General features: G+C 38.8%; 1 protein-coding gene across 1 annotated transcript in view; it reads left to right on the forward strand.

Annotated features, from left to right (window-relative positions):
• SYNE2 (spectrin repeat containing nuclear envelope protein 2) overlaps window positions 1–22,123 on the forward strand; it is a 430,582-nt gene that overhangs the window by 222,896 nt on the left and 185,563 nt on the right. The window contains exons 58-61 of the mRNA XM_036734278.1: window positions 3,244–3,399; window positions 5,669–5,809; window positions 16,717–16,899; window positions 17,340–17,477. Of these exons, the coding sequence (XP_036590173.1) occupies window positions 3,244–3,399; window positions 5,669–5,809; window positions 16,717–16,899; window positions 17,340–17,477 (618 nt within the window). The remainder of the gene's footprint in view (window positions 1–3,243; window positions 3,400–5,668; window positions 5,810–16,716; window positions 16,900–17,339; window positions 17,478–22,123) is intronic.

Consider the following 22,123-nt stretch of genomic DNA (forward strand, 5'->3'; position numbering starts at 1 on the left):
GAAAGGATTTGGAGTTCCCATAGTTCCAGAGTTATAACAAGAGTTATAGCCAGAGTTGGCTACATTGTCATTATGTGCCAGCCTCATTATCATTATACTCTAACTTTTAGCCCATTCTTCCCAGCATGCTATGTGTATTCGGGGGAAAGTGCACCCAAGATTATTGGGTATGGGAGAATGTTTTATAGCTGCTGTTTTTTTTACTATGCCTTATTAGTAAACACCTAAGAGCTAATTGCATCAGCCAGCTTATTATTAATGGCAAATATAGTCTGTAGTACAAAGAGCCCATATCTGTGGGTACCTTAGAACCTGTGGCATTAGTAGCTGCCCTTGGACAGTCCAGCCCACCAGTACAAATAGAAGCTGGCCATGTATCCCGGAGCAGGTATTCTACCACCATTCTCCTAGTTACCCAGAAGCAAAACCTTGCTGTCATTACTGACTTCTTTCTTCCCTCACTTTCCTACATGCATCTAGCTTCTAAGCCTCCTCAGGTATGCTTTTGCAAAATCACTAGAATCCTACCCTTTTAGTTCTCACTGTCAACATGCTAGTTCAGACCCTCTCTACCTCTTGTCTGTAGTATCATGGTAGACTCCTAACTGGTCTTCCTACTTTCAGTCTTTCCTCGCTCCATTCCTATATGTTGCCATTAATACATATTTCTGATCTCTACTCTTCAGAATACTTCAATGACTCCCTGGGGAGTTGTGACTTTTGATTACCATCTGCAATGCTAACCAAGTAAAGTCTAGGTTTTATAGCTTGTTATTGAAAGTTTACTATGACCTAGCTTCGAACTTAACTTTCCAGCTTTCTTTCTTACTACTGACCTTCACCTATGTATGACACTTTAGCTGAAATTGATTATACCTTGTTCCCTGAACAATCCCTTTGGCTTCGCATCTCCATTTCCCCTTCTACATCAAACTCCTTGAGCAAAGAGACCATGTTTTATGCATTTATATTTGTATCTCCCTGAACACCTTTCGAGTGTTTCGAGGCTTAATGAATGTTTGGTGATTGAAATGGGGAAGAGAGAAGATGATTTTGAACTACATCGTTTCTAAAGGCATTGTTGCTTGTCCTTTGTTCTCGAAGAGGATCATGACATCAGGAAGGAGATGCCATGACTTGCAAGTGAATTGGATTTAAGTGAGGGAAGGCTGTGCAAATTCACCAGCCTCATTCTGTTCTCTGGAGCCATCTGGGTCCAGTGGCAAGATTCAGATCAGGACAACTGGTGATGGACCCATCTCCAGTGTCATGATGCAGTGGGAGACCTTGGCCTTTTTAAGTTAAGGTCTTTCTCAGGTCTCAGTTTGTCTGAGGCAACGCCCGTTCAATGATTAAGGCTAGATGAAAATGAGGCAAAGAATGGCCTTTTTTTACCTTGTCAAAAAAAATAAAGTCAATCTGGGAGGGGAAGAACCTCAGAGTTTCTGGCCAAAACAGAAACAATCATCATTTACACTCACTCTGAGCCATCAGAATCCAAACAAGTGAGGCTTGGGCTGGGACCTATTGTTGGCCAGTCAATGAGAGCCAGAGTGATTTGGGTTTAAAGCATGGTACTTAAAAAAGAAATTTAGCCCCTAAACCGCAAGGTATCTTGCTAGATTTAAGCTATCAAAGTTTATATTTCTTTGGGCAGAGCACCTGCAAGTAAGGGCATGATTCCCTATGTAGAAAAGGGAGAGAAGGGAGAGGAGGGAAGAAGGGAGGGAAGGAAAGAAGGAAAAAAGGAAAGAAGAAAGGAAGTATGGAAGGCATTTTGTATACTATAAATAGCAAGGATTTGTATATAATAAAGTCATATGTATAATAAAATAGGTTTTATTGGGGAATCAGACCTATATCTTTATCTTGTGGTAATTAGCAAATAGCCTACTAGGACATTGAAATTACTTGTATACATTAGATTAGACTCAGGTTTTTTTCCCAGCTAACTATGGGACATAGTTTCTTATATCAAACATGGTGCTGCCCACACAATGAGGTTCACTTAGGCGCTAATTACTTAAACCACTGGAAATACAGACACAATGGTAACCTCTCTCAGAGTCAGAAGTGAGTCTTCTTTTCTAGTAACAGTCTTCAATCAGTTTTTCAGATGCATTCAAAAGTTGTATGCTGTTCGTAACTGGAGCTGTTTTGTTATAGTATGTTGAGAGAGGAAACTTGATTTCACTTATTGAGGGGTTCATCATGGAAAAAGCGTTGATTAGAACTCTGAATGAAGGGCAGCCCTCTTAGACTGGATATAAGCAACATAAAAGATTACATAATTATGTGGGCAATTCAGATCCCCAAGCCCTATATTTGTTTGAATTACCACGATAATTACATAACTTTCCACTTAACTTTGATTATATAGAGCTTGCTGGTACTAAAGATAAAAGATTAGGGTTTGGAAGTCAGAAGTAAAAAAAGTAATTCAATGATAAATCATCATACAGAATCACTTAAAATTGTAATTGTTCTTCAGCGCAATGCCTTGGTCCATTAATAAGATTAATAACTAATTCTTCCTCAAATAGTGACTATCAGAAAAGGCCACTGTAAAATTATTATAAAGTATTTTTTCACCTGATCTTTGGGAAAGTTTCCCAAACAAATGAGTTTCTCTTTTATAATTACTGCAAGGGGAACTTAGATCAGATTTTCTTTCTAGGCCACAACCAATAGACTGTTTGTTCAAGTTGCTTTTATCTCTTAAAACCCACATTCTTCCTGTGGAACTGGAACCCTCAGGTTTGAAAGAAGCTGGGCTCACTGTGCTGTATAATTACATGAAAGCAGACACTTTTGCTTCAAGCTTCCAGCTTTTAGTGGCCTTGCATCATTGTTATGATAATGTAGGAAGAAGCATAAATGGCAACAAGTTAATAAAAACTTCTGAAAACTTTTGCTCTGAACAGGTTTTTATATCAGGAATGCTACAGAGATAAAGTTAAATCATAGAGGCACTTTGGAAGTGCAGAGATGTTGTAATGTCTTTCTACAACAATGAGTTGACATTATGAAGTGATATCAAGTTTAATTCTTACAAATCGAAAGGCATCATCTGACTAAACTGAGCATCTCTCAGGTTTAATCAGCTTGTATGAATAGTAGAGTTTTGTCATGCAAAAGCTGCTCATTTAAATCATAAGGATGTGCTCTGAAACTGCTTTCAGTTTTAGAGTTAAACTTTTCCTGTGTCTTGTTAGTACTGAAAACCCTCTTTAATGTTTTAAGGCTCTTCAGAGAATAATTGACAAAGAGAAGCTAGCACTTGAGAATATTATGGAAAAACTCCGAATCAAGTATTCTGAGATGTATACCATAGTTCCTGCAGAGATTGAGTGCCAGATGGAAGAATGCAAAAAAACTTTAGAAGACATAGATGAGAAGGTAATGATGTTTGTGGAAGCGTTGTTCATTCCTGTGATTTAACTCTCATTTATACAATAGAGGAAGCAATGTGCCTTTCAATAAAAATATAATTGGGTTCACATTTTCATTTTAGTTGCCTTTTCATTTGTGAATATACGCTTTTTTATAGCTTGACTAAGTGAAAATTTTGTGATTGGAAACTGAACTCTAAAGCAGTTTCAAGTGACAGAAATAAGAGACCAGAATAATCTGTACATTTTCCTCCTTGTGCTTCATTCCTGATTTAGGATGTTCCTAATTAGTGTGAAGTATAATTTCATTACCCTTTACAATAGATCCAAATCATAGATTTTTGTCTTAAAACATGTTTACTCTTAACTTTTTGAAGCAATCCAAATTCTGAAAAAAGAATTTTAGAGTAAATTTGAAAACATTTTACACCTGAAGGCAGATAGGAAGACAGGAAGACAAGTTATGATGGCAGAACAAAGAAAGTGAGTTCCTTTTATTGTGATTTTAAAAAAAGAGGCAACCCAAACCAAAAGATGAAATGTTTATAGGTAATTTCTATCCTTCCTGCTTTTCCCCTCTCCTAATTTAGTCCAGGTCTCACAGTAGCATTCTATTATTGATTTCAGATATCCCTAAAATTGTAACTTGATAATTAAAATGTGTCTTAATGTCAAAAATTAAGTTTAATTGATGGAATTAGTAATATTTCAATGTAATAATGCATTCTATATCTTTTTTTAGCATATTTATATTAAGCATGAATATGTAACAAGTATTACAGATATGAGTGTTACATCCACAATGCCAAGAATGTATATACTAGCGTTCTCAGATATTAATTATATAGCTTAGAATTCCCTTCTCTACTAGTATGCATTTAGCAGCGAACCTTATCAGTTTTGACACGTAGGATCTTTGGGTAGCTCCTAAAGCATCAGGGACTATTGTTTTAATTAAAGCAGCATGTCTTTAATTACAGGTCAAACTAAATGTTATTCTATTGTAAACAGCACGTGGAATCCCTCAGAAAAGTCACTTAAAGCCTCTAGAGCCTTTAATGGCTGGGCCTCTGAAAAATTCCACGTGTAATTTAGACCACAGGTACATTTGTAAAAGATAACAGCTAACAGTTATCACCTGACAGTAGAATCTACAACCCTCCATATAATTCAGATTGCTGTTTGTGTTTTCTTAAATCATGATTTTTTTTTATTTGCAGTTTCATCTAAGTGGTATGTATTTAATGTAGGTGGATTACCCATGCAAAGTATCCCCACCCCCAAATAACAACAATAACAATTCTGTTCTTTTTCAAGTGAAAATTTTTTTCTAATAAAACTGGCAGATGATATTAATAGTGTGGTCTAGTGGAAAGGATCTGGGATTAGATCAGAGTGTTCCTGATTCTGCTATTAATTTTGTTTATGATCTTAGGTAAGTCATTAATCCTCACTGTTCCTCAGTTTCCTCTTTTGTAAAAAGGACGAGATGAAAAATTTCAAAAGTAATTTGCAAAGTTAAAAAGTACTAAGCAGAAGTCAGATATCATCGTCGTTATCATCATTATTTTAGTGGCTACATCAAGATTCTAATCAGTATAATTTTGAAAAGGAATGGATCTTCTTGGGGTATTTGAAGCAACACATTGTCATTAATCTCCTAGAGATAAGTTATTTTCTTTAAGGAACAATTCAGGTAGACAGTCATGTTGCTCAATGGGTATGCTTTGATTGCTATGAAGAAAAACACTAAAAATTTTAAGCGGCATATATTTTCAAGTGTCAAGTAGTTCAAGACCATATTGTTTCAGCCAAATGAATGTTAGGGTACAAATTACATTTTCTTTGGCTTGCTTTGGAATAAGTTTAGTTTATTAGAAATGCTAAACTCGTGTGCTTAGCTGTCTCAGGAAGCCAAGATAACAAGTCATAAATAATTTATTTCTCAAGTTCACATTGTAAGGCAAGCCGTATCCTCTAACCATTGTGGTATTCTGATATTCTAAACAGTACATACCTTCTGTAGCATTTGGCATGGGTGTGAATAGTCAATTTAGTGGAGAAAAATTGCTATTCAACACCAGATAATCCACATCAGTATAAACACCTCACTTATAAAAAAAATCCCCCAGTTCTTGAAGGATTGTTCTGAGTGAATTTGCATGACAGAGTGACTGCCCCCTTTCTACCTCCAGACTACCCTTTATCAGGGAATAAATGGATAGGATGTTGAATTGTCTCTAGATGTTGAATAAGACTTTCTCTTTTTATAACAGATTAGAAATGAAGTCTTGAAGAGTTCGCCTTTTTATATGATGAGTAGAAAAATAGAAGAAATTAATCATGGGCTTCAGAATGTTGAAAAGATGTTGCAACAGAAAAGCAAAAATATTGAGCAAGCTCAAGAAATTCAAAAGGTAATGTCCTCTAATTCTTCTCTCTCGTGCAAAGATTTTGATGACTTTGATCTGTATTCCACAGTTTGATTCATTCAGGAGCTACTTGGTCTCCAGTGTATGTTTCCTGCTACTCCCAGAAGTATTGAACATCTTGTACCTTGTGTGGGCATATAGACACTGGGCCCGGCTCACAAGGCACAGGTTTGCTGGAATTATGATAGTACTAGAAACTGTTTATGGTGAATAGGGTTTCCCTATTGGAAATGAAGATTATGTTTTTAAAAACATACTTATGGTGGGGTTAGAGCCTATCTATTGAGATCCATCTAGTTGTTGACTTGTCAGTTTTCAGGTCCCGAAGAAAGCTTAAGAACAAAAAAGGAAAGCAAGCTTTCCATAGCAAAGGGGATGATTCAGTAGGTTACGAAAGATAATGACCACTTAATTTTTGACTCCTAAGAGAATGAAACATCTCAAAAAGTCCAAATGCAATTCCATTTTCAACTGAAATAATATCAGAGGCATGCTGGAACCAATTCTAACCAGCTCGCAAAAGCCTATTGTTAAATTTGCACTGTGAGCATTTACACCTCTGAAATCAATAGTCATCTAGGCTTGATTTATTGTTTTCTTTATTATCTAGACTTTATAAAGTGTTAATAATGCAGATGAAACTTATATGTGCATATATTCTCACCTACTCCTCCCCCAGATTGTTAAACACTGACTAGCACACCCTTATATTGCTCTATAAACATTTTGTGAGCTCAGCGGGAGTGCAGTAGAAGTCCCTAGAGATGATGTCATCACCAGACTGGAGGCCTGGTGACTGTAGGCTAATAATAATAACAACTGACATTTACATAGGAATTTAAGCTTTGCAAAGTGCTTTACAATCCATTTGCTCATTTAAGCCTCATTGCACCTATAGATAAAACTCACCTCCTTGTTAAAACTCACCATGGGGGGGGGGGGGGCTTCAGGAGGACCTGAGTTCAAATTTGGTCTCAGACACTACACTTACTAGCTGTATGACTCTGGGCAAGTCACTTAATCCCCATTGCCTCAACAAAAAACAAAACAAAACAAAACAAAAAAACAAAACAAAAAAAACCAACTCACCATCACAGAATCACAGCATCAGAAGGCATCTTAGAGTACATCTAGTCCAACCCGAGCCTGAAAAAAGATGCCCTCTGTATCATACCTGGCAGGTGGCTATCTACTGGCTTGAAGACCACCAATGAAGGAGAACTCACTAACTACTGAGGGAGCCTGTTACTTTTGAATAGCTCTAAATGTTAGGGAGCCTAAATGAGTTTCTTTGCAGTTTCCAGCTGCTACTTCTAGCTCTGCCCTTTGGGACCAAAAAACCAAGTCAAATCCCCCTTCTGTGGGGTGACAGCCCTTCCATACATGAAGGCTCCCGAAGACTTCTCCAGGCTGAGCCTTTCTAGTTCCTTCACCTGGTTCTCATTTGGCAAGATCTTGAGGACTTTGTCCATCCTAGCTGCCTCCCTCTCTGGAAAATCTCTAGCTTATCATTGCACTTCCTAAAATGAGGGACCCAGAGCTGAAGACAGTGATCCAGAGAGATCTGAACAAATTATCATGGGACTATACTCTGCCCTGTTCACGTTATATTGGAAACATTGCATTTGGTTGTGGGGTGCCATATCTTAGGAAGAACATTGTGCATGGTCTTGAGATTCCATGTCTAAATTTCCAAAGTGCACACAAAAAAAGGGAAGCATTTTTAATCATTTTGATTTAAAGGATTTTATTTCAAATTATAGGTATTTTTCCACAACAAAATCTTAAGGTCTTTCTATGTAGGTAAATCTAATTTAGTCAGTTTTTATAACATGAGACAAAATGATTAAAGATTTTTGCCTTCAAGATTTCACATGCCCAGATGTAGCCAGAAGAGACCTCAGAAGTCAATCTAGTACAACCAATACCTGAAAAGGAATCTCTTTCCCCCACTATAACATGCTTAATTCATCCATTTGAAGCCTCTGGTTGAAGATCAACAGTGACAGAGAACTCATTTCTTCCGAGTTAATCTGTCGGCGGCCGGACGGGTGTGCCCCACAATAGCACCCCGTTCTCCCCGACTACCGCCTCACACTCACCCTGCCCACGGGTCTTCGGACGTCTCCGGCTCCTCCCCCCGGGGGACGCGAGAGGAGAATCACCAGGCAGCTACCGGAAGCGACAAGCAGCTTTATTGCAATGGCGTACCAGAAATCTTACACAAAAGTCCCACTGACCCTCTCTGGGGTGCGCCTTATATTGGGTGTTTCGGGTTAGCTCCTCCCCAGTTCCTCCCCGAAGGTGGAGCCCTTCCAGTTGGAGCCGCCCCGGTACTGACGTGACAGAAGCCACACAGGCACTGCTGCGTCAGCAGGTCCAGACTCCCTGGTGTCTCACTACCCTTTCAGGAGGCCCAGGTCCAAAGCGCCCCTAACAACTCCCCCTTTTTGTTTAATGACATCGGCTTTTACAGCTTCTAAGGAGAGGCGCAAAACCCCAATCATACAGGAAATCAAGCAGGGCAGGAACAAACAGATGAGAAAAGCTAGTATGAGAACAAGTCCTCCAATGGAGGCCCATTGGAGCAACTGGTGGACACTGAGAGTGTCCCACCAGGTCTTAGCGTTGTTATAGTTCTCTTCCCAGTCGCCATTGAATTGTATAGTGGCATTCTGTATGGCCGCAATGACCTCATCTAACATACGCAGTTCAGTGGTGAAATTAGTGGCAGTGCTAGAAGTCTTTCTAATTGTGCATACTGGGAAACATTATAGGGAATAGGGGTTACACAGACAGGATGGGCTGCAGGTCACCAACTGGAACATCGGGAGATTCGGGGTAATGGCCCAATGCGTGGGAGTCACTGCCAGGGGTGGCAAGACGGCAGGAGCAGCTGTGGATGGGGTCGCCAACTGGATCATGGCAAGCAGGCAGCTAAGGGCATTGTTGAAGGCTGTCCTCTGTTTCCAGACAGTCCTGTCCTTCCGTCGCGGCCTCCGTCCCCTGGGGCGTCGCGTCTGCCGGGGGCGCGACCTTACGGACCCGGCGGATGGGCACCCAGATTCGTTCTCCCGTGGCATCTGTGGAGACACAAAGATACCCTCTCCCTCTGCTTACGACCCTTCCCGGCCCGTGCCACATCCCTTTCTCATCTTTCCACCAGACTGTGCTGCCTTGAAGGCACGTAGTTGGTGGTGTCTCCTTTTGGCCTGGTTCCTGTTTTTCACACCGGTCCCCAGCATAGTACTTTAATGCGGGTGTAAGGCCATCATCACGAAATTGCAAAAATTGTAAAATATGGGCAGTAAAGGTAGCTTGAAAAATTGGCAGTAAAGGTAGCTGTAGCGAGCTGCGCTGCATGGGTCAGTCTACCCACTACTCCCCCTTTTTGTTTTATGAGAATAGGACTCACATACAGAAGGGATTTAATCAAACATTTTCCATCCTCTACTCTAAACTTGTCCCGGTGTAAAAGCCAAATAGCAGAAACCTTTTTATCTATTGTACATTCAGTTCCTCAGCAAGTCAAGTTCATTGTTTAGGACCTACAGAACTCAAACAAGTTTTTTTTTTTTTTTTTTTTTTTTTTTTTCTGGGCTGATGACCTTGCCCGTGCAGAGAGTGCAGAGAGTTTCTAAGGGCCTTGGCAATGTTACAAAATAAGGAGAAGCAACATGGTCTCTAGGAAGGGGTTACATAGAGAACTCTGTGTGCTATCGTTTGCTGTTCCTCTGAGCAAACTTAGTCAAGGTCGTCAAAAATCATGCAGAGGAGTTCACAAACCTTTCCTACATAAAAAAAATCTCTCTTACTCAGAAACAGCGTATAATTTATCCTGATATTATTAATTCCTAGTGCTAGCAATTCTTAAATTTTGATTACCAAACCTTTTCCACATAAGTAAACAAAGAAAACTAAACTTACTAGTGCAAATACTATCTCTAAGCAACAACATCAATAGCTTAATTAATGATCTCACAAATTTCCCAAATGATAGCAAAACAATTAAAGATAAAATTTGGTTATTTAAGATTTCTCAAATTACAATTCTTAACCTAATAACAGTTAGATTATAAAAGAAAGTGCGTTTCTAACAACACAGATGATATAGCTGCTTACCAATTTACGCAATAAGAGAAATTTGAGACATACAACAAAATATCGAAAAACCATAATGATCATCCATTTAAACTTGAAAACCAAGACCAATTAATTTCCATTTTGGTGGCTTTACCGCAGTCAGATATGACCCCAAATTGCCTAATACAGAGAATCATTCATCTCATTACCAAAACTTCACATTGAAGAAAATCCACATAAAATTAATATAAAGCAATTATTTTTAACTTAAAACAGTTTACATTTAAATAGCAAGTATCTTATTACAATTATGCGATCTTTGTAACATCCCTGGGAATGGATTCCACCACCATTCCCTTATTGAACAGCAAACTACAGTAAATAGAATTTTCTTGGGGCTATATAGTTAATAAATTTCTCAATTATTCGAATATGAATTTCTAAGTTCCATTCACATTTTTCTTGGGAAAGTTTTACAAATAGTTTGCAATCACATATTATAATTAGATCGGTTTAAAATGTGCTGGGCCAGTATTCTAACTACTTCTTTTGCCCCGGGTAAAAAGGAAACCTAAGAAATTTGAATCATTGCTAAGAAGGTATAGTCGGTTTCCCTTCCAGGCAGAGGGGGTTGATAATTAATTGAACAGCAATCATAACAACTCATAATAAGCAACATCTTTACCCTAATCAATATCCATATAAAATTTAATAGAACCCACCCACAAATCTAGGTCAAAAGGTGGGTGACATAATTTCTTTTATCTCTTCAGAACTTTATTGGTTTTTAACATTAAAACAGTAATCCCAAATAACCTAGTTAACAATCTTACAAGTTTCCTAAGTGCTGGCAGAAGTGTTTTAGCTGTGATCTTAACAAGGTAGGGTTAGCAAGGCTGAGAAAGTAACTTAACCAGTTTTACACAATTGTTTTCATTTTGTAGTTTCACCAAAATTCAAATTAAAGATCACTTTGTCTAATCTCATATCTAGTCACTTAAATTTTACAACGTAGGAGAATTTTACTACAATTCAGAAGTACAATAGAAAAATTTCAGATGACATTAACTGCATTCCCAAATCATTACATACATTAGGCTTACCAAGCATAGAGGCTTTTCTTCTCCTCATAGTTGCAGAGCCTGGCTGTGGACTGAAAGGGGGGAAGGTGCTGGGAAGCTGCAGAGTCCAGCACCTGAATTAAAGGTCTAAGGAATCATTGAGGGGTCCCTGAGAGATCTTTACTTTCTTATAGGGGTTGTCAGGTTTGGAAGACTAGGAGCAAAAATCGTAAGTTCTGGTGGTGTGGGAGCAAGGACTTGGGGGACAGGGAGGAGAGGTTCTTCTGTTTACCTATTGCCTAGAAGTGTGGGCTTCAGGGGTCCAGGGCCGTTGTCAGCGGGGTACGAGAGGGCAACAAAGTAGCAAAGTCAAGAACAGGGAATAGAGCCTTTGTTGCGACATGTATTTTAATTTCTACAGTTTCTATGTATTATGATTTAATTTATTTGAGGACTTTTAGGGGAAAGGCACATCAGAATAAAAGGGCCTAAATAAGAAAAGGCAGCTTGTACACAGGGCAATTATTTTGAAAAGAAGCCAACTCTCTATAGTATATTTGCAAATCACTTTCTAAACTTTCCAAGTAGCAAACGTAGGAAAATCACAGCGAGCTAGAAATGTTTTCACCCAGGCGGACTGGGTTATATCTATGGAGATAATTCCTATCCGAAGAAGTATTTTTGTTTTTCAGGACTACAGTAACAGTCTTTTGGGTATACTATGTTCAGATCGGCTTTCACGTTTAGCTTTCATTTCTCTGTTTTGGAAGCTTTAAACCACTTGTTTCAAATTCAAACAGGAATGAGGGTCACTAAATTGCACATAAGGATCTCTGTAGTTGTATATTGAAACTACTTATTAACTCTATAGATTTAATACCGTTGTGTCATTAAATATTTTCCAACTTTTTATCTATACTAGTCTCATGGTGATTCTCATTCACCACACAGGAATTAAAGCATCTTTGTATATACTTCTGACATAGAGCTGGAAGTCTTAACCCCCTAAGGAGTCTACGGATCGGAGGGGGATACAGAATATCTTTTGTCATATAAACTGATTTTTCTTCACATTCATACGTGTATTATTATTTTGAAAAAGGTTTCATATACTTCATCAGATTATCTATGGTTAACAGAATCTGCTAAATCAAGATCTTAATGGTTCTAATTTTTTCTCGAGTAAATTTTACTTCTGTGTTTACTCCTTAAAAACTTTTTTTTTTGGAAGTGAGAACTTTGAATTTGCCAGTCTAAGGTGAGTGGGACTCTGGAAAAGATCCAGTGGTACCATGTCCCTTTCTCCTCATACTGGGGAGCTCAAAGTGTCTCTTTAGTAGAGATTCATGCATTTTCCGAATTTGCCTTAGTGCCAAATGGTATGAGAAATTCTGATTTTATCTTAAGCATCAAATCAGGAGTAACACATTTGAATTTCAGGGAAAAGGTCCCCGCCTCCTTTCTTATCTCTCCTCACATCCCAAATTGGCCAGATTTGGGATGAAGGGAGAAAGAAAGAGCATTATTTCCAACAACTATAAACCGTTAAACAAGAAGACATTTTCCTCTCTCCTACCCCCCCCCCCCCCCCCCCCGCCCTCCCGCTCCTCTGAAGAGACTGGAGTCAGGGAGGGAGAGAAAGAGATAGTGGACATTACAGGGTGTCAGATTACATACACAGAAACACCACACACAGAAACACAGATACAGCACACAGACACAGAGACAAAAAAAACACAGAGAGGATTTTTTGAATCCTATGCACAAATTGCTTGGCCCTCTGATGTAACGGAGGCCAGGTGCCGTGCTTTATTGGGGTCTTGGAGACCCTGCTTTTAAGATGATCAGAGGCAGATCGCTGGCTGGTCTCTTCCAGTTGTTTAGGAGACAGCTTTCTCTTACTAACTTCTTCAAAACTTTCATATAATGTGAGGAGTTGGGGGAGGGGCTAAAGGAGACTTCATTCTTTCCTCCGGATCATATTCTAAGTTGCCTTTTTCTGGTATCTTGTCCTTGGAGTCTACCGAGTGTGCAAATTCCTCCTCTTGCTCTGTTCCGGGAGCCACATCTGTAATTCGGGGAGTGATTGTACACCCCTGATCTTGGCCATCTCGTATATTTCTTATGAGTGTGGCCTGATCCGTGGCAGTTCCTAAGCACTCCGCCTGCCGCGGAGACGGGCAGATCCACCCCGGTGTGCTCCAGCCACGGGCTGACCACCCGGATCTTCTCCACCCACTCTCTACATGTCCTCATATAAATTCTAACGCCTTGCTCCTTACAGACCTTGTAGATCTGGCAGGCGAGTACGCCTTTGTCCTCCGGCTCAACACGGGCTTTACAGACCTTCGGTCCCATCCCAAGGGCTCAACCTGTCTCCTTGGGTTCTGCCTGGTCTTCCGCTCCCCTTATCTAATGGGAGCAGGAGCGGCCTCACTGGTCAAGCCCCACGTTTGGGCGCCAGCTGTCGGCGGCCGGACGGGTGTGCCCCACAATAGCACCCCGTTCTCCCCGACTACCGCCTCACACTCACCCTGCCCACGGGTCTTCGGACGTCTCCGGCTCCTCCCCCCGGGGGACGCGAGAGGAGAATCACCAGGCAGCTACCGGAAGCGACAAGCAGCTTTATTGCAATGGCGTACCAGAAATCTTACACAAAAGTCCCACTGACCCTCTCTGGGGTGCGCCTTATATTGGGTGTTTCGGGTTAGCTCCTCCCCAGTTCCTCCCCGAAGGTGGAGCCCTTCCAGTTGGAGCCGCCCCGGTACTGACGTGACAGAAGCCACACAGGCACTGCTGCGTCAGCAGGTCCAGACTCCCTGGTGTCTCACTACCCTTTCAGGAGGCCCAGGTCCAAAGCGCCCCTAACATTAATCCAATTAACTTTTATATAGAGCCTTCCAAGCTTATATTGATCTGATCAGCTACAGTCAGGGACAAAGTGCTTTGACTCCAACATAGTGAAGTCATTTTGGTCCTCTTGGAGAATGAAGGACAACAACCAACCAACCAACCAACCAATAACTAAGAAATTCTTCCTTTTATGAAGCTGACGTCTGCCTCTGTAAAACTTTCAGCCATTGCTACTGGTTTTATTTTCTGAGGCCAAGTAGGACAAATTCCTATGTCAGAATCACAGAATTCCAGGGTTGGAAGTAACTTCATTGGCCATCTGTCTAGTCCATGCCACACCTAAAAAAATGCCTTACTTTAACATACCTGACAAGTGGCCAGACATGCTGTTTGAAGGCCTTTAAGGATAGGTTACCCTCTACTTCCCAAGGCAGCCTAGTGCCTGGCACACAGAAGGCGCTTCATATATGTTTATTGATTGACTCACTGACTTGAACAGCCCATTCTATTTTGGAATGCTTTAATTGTTAAGGATGTTCTAAGTTTGCCTTTTGGCTACAGCCATTTAGTCTTTCTTGTTTTGCTTTCTGGGGACAAATAGGACAAGTCCAAGCCTTCTTCCACATAACAGATCTTAAAATACTTGAAACTACCTATTATAGCCTCGTCAAGTCTTTGGTTTTTCAAGCAAAGCATCATCACTTCCTCCAACCTTCCCTCATATAACAGATTCAAGACTTTGCCATCTTGCTTTGGCCTTCTCTCCACACTCTCCAGCTTATCAATATCCTTTTTAAAACAATCCTATTTTAAAAAAATTCTGAATTTCACAAATACTAAACAAGAAGAGCATTGCCATGTACAAAACAGAATGGTAAAAAGAACATTGTATGTGTGGACAAGAATTCGCATGATGGGCAGCTTGCTTCCCAGTATACAAAAAACTCCTTATGTTATTTTTAAAACCATCCTGCTTGTTTTTGTTTCCTACTAACTTTCCTTCTGTTCTCTTCTATGGATTTATTTTTATTTTATTTTACTATTTTTTCTAGTCGTCTCTTCCTTTCAACTGTTCCCCCCTCAAATTGAAAGAAAACAAAACCCTTATATAAAATATGACCATAGCAATGCCGACCATAAACCATGACACAACGGCGGAATGGAATACAATATTCCAGATGTAAACTGACCAGGGGAGAGTATGGAGGGATTATAGCTTCCTTATTCCTGGAAGCAATGTTTCTTTTAAGGCAGTCCAAGAAAGCATTATTTATTTATTTATTTATTTGCTGGGCCAGTGGGGAAGGCAGAAGAAGGGAGGGGAGGGAAAGCTCCCACATGACACTGCTGAAACATTGTCCACTAAGACCCTCAAATCTTTTTCAAACTGTTAACTATTCTTCTGTCATCCTATATTTGTGAAAATAAAAATTTGAGCCCAAGTATAAGACTTTGTATTTATCTCTATTGAATTTAATCTTAGATTCATTTAGTACTCTAGGCTGCAAAGATTATTTTGAGCCTGACCCTTTTTCATCCAGTGTGTTAACTGTCTCTCTAATTTTATGTCGTCTTCAGATTTGACAAGTATACCCTTATATTTTTAAGCATACCATTTATTTTTTTTTAATAATTTGTGATTAAAAAATATTAAACAGCACAGGGTCAAGTAATGGTCTGACTGGTTTTCCATATGAGACCTCCTACCATGGTGACATTGAACCAGTAATGGCTGCTCTTTGTGTTCAGACCCTGAACTCTGCTTTCATTTAATTATATCAACATTCAATCTCTCTCTCTCTCTCTCTCTCTCTCTCTCTCTCTCTCTCCCCCTCTCTCCCCCCTTCCCTCCCTCCCTTTCTTCCTCCCTCTGTTTTCTAAAAGAATAATATGAGATATTATCAAATGCTTTCCTAAAATGTGAATAAACAATATCTACAGTATTCCCAATCTATCTTTAGTAGCCTAAAAAACAAAAGAATTAAAACTAGTCTGATATCACTTTTTTTCTGTAGATTTTAAATCTCTTCAATGGTCCTTTCTAGAATTTTCCAAGAAATCTAAATCAAGCTCACTGACCTATAGTTTACATATTCTGTTGTCTTCCCTTTACAGTAAAGTAGAGAAATTTACCATTTTCCAGTCAAATCCCTCTTTCATATGCCTCAGATACTTGAAGTCAGCTATCATATCTTTGCCTAAATTTCTTCACCAAGCTAACTATGCCTAGTTCCTTCAACTCATCAAAAAGAAGCAGATAGGTGGTGAAGTGTGTTGAGTGCTGCTCCTGGAGTCAGGGAGATCTGAATTTAAATTCTGCTTCAAGCACTTACTAGCTATATGACCCTGAGCAACTTGCTTAACCTCTGTCTTCCTCAGTTTCTTTAACTATAAAATGGGGATTGTTGTGAAGATTAAATAACATTTGTAAAGTTCTTAGCACAGCACCTGGTACATAGTAGGGTACTTAATGCTAGTGAAGGAGTAGATCTTGGATTTAAGAAGATTGAAGAATTGAAAGGTTAGGAAGTTTGAGGGAGCATCAACGTGGTATGCTGAAGTCCTGTAGACTGAGTCTTGGGGAGGAGAGGAGGACAGTGCCCAAGTGCTGAACTTTTTGAGATGACTTGGGACCTGGCTTAAAACAGCCACCATTATTTGAACTGGTTGGAAGATTTTGACACTGTGAATTTCTAAGAGGAGGTTGCTGCTAGGTCCTGGTTTCTGAGTGATTGTGGTATAAGAAGAGTCTGAAAGTGCTAAATGGGAGCAAGGAACATCTTGTCTCTCCCTTCAGGATCAGCACATTGGGGAGTATGGGTACAGCCAGTAGTAGAGAGGAAGGCCAGGAATGTAGTGTCTGCACCCTGACTTACTTCTCATTTCCCTCCATAGAAAATGTGGGATGAACTAGACCTCTGGCATTCCAAACTAAATGAACTAGATTCTGAAGTCCAGGATATAGTTGAACAGGACCCAGGACAGGCCCAAGAATGGATGGATAACTTGATGGTTCCCTTTCAACAGTACCAGCAGGTGTCACAGAGAGCAGAGCAAAGAACTTCACAGTTAAATAAGGTGAGTCTATGACATCTGGGCAGCAGAAGACTGTGATGATATATAGTGGCAAAAAAGAGATTGGTTTTTGCAAGGTTGGTCTTCAAACTTGTTTTTTAAATGTTTTTGATTATCCCAATATAGTTGGTTTCCTTTATATTCTTAAGTATTTTTCATATATTAAAAAATATTATTCTAAGTATGTGTCCATAAGCTTCACCAGACCTGCCAAGGTGGAGTTTGTGACACAAAAAAGTTAAGAAGCCTGGTTTTAGAGAAAAGCAAAATTCTTGGATTTCAAATAAATTGTTCTCTTTTCATTTTATGTTATGATACCCACTAAAGTAAGAGAAATAGGTTCATACATTTGATTGTGATTAATCCTCAATTTCTGAATTACTAAAATCTACTTAAAATAAAAAAAACAGATTTTGAAAATTATTTCAATGTTCTTTTCCCAGGCCACACTTAAGATGGAGGAATATAATGACCTCTTAAGGAATACTGAGACTTGGATAGAAAATACCAGTAGTTTGCTAGATGGTCCTACTGACTATAGTTCTTCAAAGGCCCTGAGTCACCATGCTAATACCCTTCAGGTAGGTTTTTGTTTTTCTGAGGCTCACTCAACCTAAATGATAACTGATAGTCTGACTGACTCTTACTCTGTTTGGTGTTTTCTTTTTGGGTGGGGTAGGGGTGAATAGTCCTGGAGACCTGTAATTTTCATCAGTTTGGGGAACTACTGGTATGGAAACTCTTTCTACTGATGTTGATCTAAAACTATCTGTAACTTCTAGACTTAAGAGAGTTATCTGGAAGCACTGAAAAGTTAGATCAGAGTTGCTGAGGGTCACTTGGTATCAGTGGCAGAATTTGAACTCAATACTTCCTGATTATGAGGAAACCCTTCTTTTCGCTTTCACACTACTTGTCTTGTTATTTCCTTCTTTGTTCAAAATAAACTTTTCTTCCAACCATATAGTACGTAGATAATGTGGATGCAGTAGAAAATGCACTGGTCTAAGAATCAATACTTAGCTTCTAGCTAGCTGGTCCACTCACTAGCTTTGTGATTTTGAGCAAACCTCTTAAAAACTCAGCTTCCTCATCTGAAAATGACAACATTAGAACATAGGAAGAAAGGAAGGAAGGAAGGAAGAAAAGAAAGGAGGGAGCAAGGGAGGGAGGGAGGGAAAGATAAAGAGAACAAGGAAAGGAAGGAGGGAGGAAGGGAAGAAGAAAGGAAAGAAGGAAGGGAGGGAAGGAAGGAAGGAGAGAGGGAAGAAGGGAAGGAGAAAGAGGAGAAAAGAATTTTCACAATGTCTATGACTAGAACAGAATTCCAAGACTTTGAGAATTCTTTTAACTTTTTCTACTAAATATATTTCCTTCCTTCCATATAATTCAAGGAAAAAAATGAAACCTGAAAATAAGTATTATTTTAAAGAATTTAATTTTATAGTTGCTTCCCAAAAAAAGCATAATGACTTCCTAAGCAAAATGTTGACTTTATGGCACATAGTAGAAGCTTAATAAATGCTGGTTGATTGACTATCTGATGTCCTGGATCACCTATACTTTACTTATTTCCATTAGCTTAGATACTGTGATTGACACGGGATCATAGTTTTTCGTAATGATTTATCTTCCTCTTCCCAATTGGAATTTCTTTCAGCATATTGTCCCAATTGATTGTCATTCCACCAGAGCCTTCTAAAAATGTCAGTTTCTTTCTAGTCAGCTCAATAGTTCATAGTCTAGTACTTGAGTGGGTTTACCAAATTAGGAGATAAAGATGGTGCCTATTCTCCTACAAGTTTGAAAGGGTAGTATTACATTATCCAGAATGGAATGGATAATGCTTGCTGGTTTTGTGCTGCCTTCTGCTGACACAACTGTGGAACTGCCATTGGTACCATTCAGGAAATACAGGGTGTCTCTAAAGTCTAGACACATAGGCAAAAGTGCATATTTTGAAATATCTGGAATAATAACAGATCTTAGCCCCCTTGACTTCTTTTTCTGGGGTATGCTAAAGGAGAAGGTGTACGCAATGAAAATCACAGATGCAACACACTTGATTGAACGCATAAAGAGTGAATGTGCTAAAATTGACGGCAATGTGGAGTTATTGCATCGAGTTCACATGAATCTTGCAAAGCGTATCAAACTTTGCATCACAAATGATGGAAACCATATTGAAGATGTTATTTGTTAATATTCCAATTAAATAAAATGTTGTTAAATTTTTCATTAATTTCATTTCTTGAGAATATGCATTTTTGCCTGTGTGTCCAGACTTTAGGAACACCATGTACTTGTGCTGAGGAAAGATTCTCAGTTATTCTCTGGTCTTGTTTAAAGAGAATCTTAAGAAGAAAGAGGAGAAAGAGAGATATATAAAAAAAATAAGATTCCTGAAATTCACCCAAAGTTCAGAAGGACTTTCTAATCGTGTAATTCTTGAGAATTCTATTACTGGGAAATCACTGCCCCCATCCAAACTACTGAATATTTGACATGAAAAAATTAATGTAATTGTATTCCTTTAGTTTTTGCTTTATTTTTGTCAGGAGAACATGTACATAATCATCCTATTTTCTTGCATCATAGTGTGTTGAATTAAGAAAATCTTATCTTTAAAAATATGTTTTTAAAATATAGTTTGTAACTTCCTTCTGTTTGCATTTGCAAAAGAAGGTTTCAAAGGCGTAAGGTTGGACCTAGCAATATTTTGAATATAATTAAGGCAAACTTGTTCAGAAATCTCTATTGCCACAGAAAATGTCAGAGATTCTGTATAAAGCTTTAAATAACCCAGACTAATAACTAGTATTTATATAGCCTTTTAAAGTATACACACACATAAACATTAGATATACAGATACACATATATGTATATATATATATATACACATATGTGTAAAGTGGAAAAATAATATTTGTAATACCCACCTCACAGAATGATTTTAAGAAATATGTTTATATATATATATATACACACACACACACACATATATATATATATATATATATATATACAATCCAAGATTTTTGGTTGTTTTTCTGGCAGTCATTTATACCATGAATTCGTAGGGGACTGGTTCCAACAGCTCAGGTTCCTTGCCATTGGTTCTCACAAAATGTGCTTCTCTGGGTGGGGCAGGCTGGAGTTTCAGTTGAACCCAAGTGCCTTTTTCTTCGGCTTCCTTCTTCTTCTGATCATTTTCCTTTACACGCTTCAGGAAGGTATCTCTGCTGTTAGAATGCTTAATATGTTCAATGCTCACATTAGTTCTCTTGGCTAGAATCTTGCCCTTAACCTGTTTGTTTACAACAGTGCCTACAGCATGTTGAGTAACATTATAGATCATCCAGTCTTGCTGTGGTCACATTTGTGGGGCATTCCTTGCTGAACTGAGCCCATACCCTGATATCTACAACATCGCCATATACGTAGCCAAAGGGACAACACCATGTTTTCAAAAGGGCCTAGAAAACCTGCAGCATGTCCCTCTCCTTTTTCCTTTTGTGTTCATCATATTGGCAACTCACTGGAACGTGGCAGAGTCGGCCAAAAGCTGTTTTATATATTTTAAATGGACGATCTAGTACGTGATATATTATGTGCTTTGACTTATTACCTATTGGACTTTTTGAACTGTGTGGTCCCTTCCAGCTTTAAAATTGTATCATTCAAAATTTAGCCCAATGTTATAATTTATCATATAATTTTGGATACTGACTTTGCTATTCTTGTATTGTTCCAAACATTGTGTCTTGTGCAAATTTGATAAGAATTCTGTCTTAATTTGTTGGTGATTAAAAAAAATTAAATGGCACCAGATCAAAGAGAAATCCCTCAGAAATTCCACTGAAAACATCATTGCAAATAGTCTTAGAACCATCAATAACTACTCTTTAGGTCCATTCATTCAATCAGTTACAAATCTTCTTTGATACTCCCCCCCAAAATAAAATTATGTCATTCTGTGGTCTGCATTATTCTTTTTGTTATTGTTGTTGTCGAGTCATTTTTCAGTCATATCTGACTCTTCATGGCCCCATTTGAGGTTTTCTTGGCAAAGATAATTGGAGTTTGCCATTTCCTTCTTCAACTCATTTTACAGATGAGGAAATTGAGGCAGATAGGGTTAAGTGATTTGCCCAGAGTCGCACAGCTAGTAAGTGTCTGAGGCCAGATTTGAACTCAAGGAGATGAGTCTTCCTGACACCAAGTCCTGCACCACCTAGTTGACCTGTTTGCATTACTCTTAATGCCACTTAAATAATGAACTTGTATTATTGGGGGAAAGAAGGAAGCGAGGAAGGAAGGAAAGGAGGAAGGGATTTTAATTATTTAAATTACATTTATATATTATTTACATTAGAAGGTATATATTAGAAGGTATATACATATATGTATATACACAAACATGATATGAGATGGATAGCAGAATTATGATTATCCTCATTTTTCAAGTGAGAGAGGTGAGGCTCTGGGGTTAAACGACTGATAAATGATCATACAACTAATAAGTTTGGGATGCGATATTTGAGCTCATGCCTTGCCTGCCTCCAGTTCTTATATATCTGTTAACCAAACCTTATCACAGACCACTGATCTGTCAATGGGGACCGTCTCTGAAGGATTACATGTGAACCAGTGTAGCTCTACAACTGGATCTCACATTACAGAGAACATGGACAAAATAACTCTGTCCTGATCAATTCATCAAAACCTGATACCTAGTGCAGGGCATATAATACTGACAAAAGGGAGAGAAAAACATATTGCCCACAGTGGCAGGGTGGTATATTTCAGATCCTGCCATCTCCCCCCCCAAAAAAAAATAATGATGATGTTATTTTAATTTATATACAATCATAGATTTACAGATGGAAGGTACCCTCAAGGTTATCTCATCTAAACACCTCATTTTTTCCATTTGAGGAAATTGTGACCCAGAAGCTTTAGAGACTTGCCCAAGGTCACATAGGCACTAAATGACAGAGTTGTGGTTTTAAATAAGGATGACTGACTTCAAATCTAGCATTTGTTTCATTGTGCCCTGCTACCTCTAACACTTTATGGTTTCCAAATGCTTCCCTCACAAAATTCTTGCAAGGAAGTAAAATGTTAGTGCCTGTCTGTTGGTTTTTGTAGAGCTTATAATGTACAGCAAATGATTGCTAATATGAAAGGCAACTAAGGAGATGTTGGTGATTAAAAGATAACTAT

This window comes from Trichosurus vulpecula, chromosome 8 (assembly GCF_011100635.1).
Source record: "Trichosurus vulpecula isolate mTriVul1 chromosome 8, mTriVul1.pri, whole genome shotgun sequence".
Lineage (NCBI taxonomy): Eukaryota > Metazoa > Chordata > Mammalia > Diprotodontia > Phalangeridae > Trichosurus > Trichosurus vulpecula.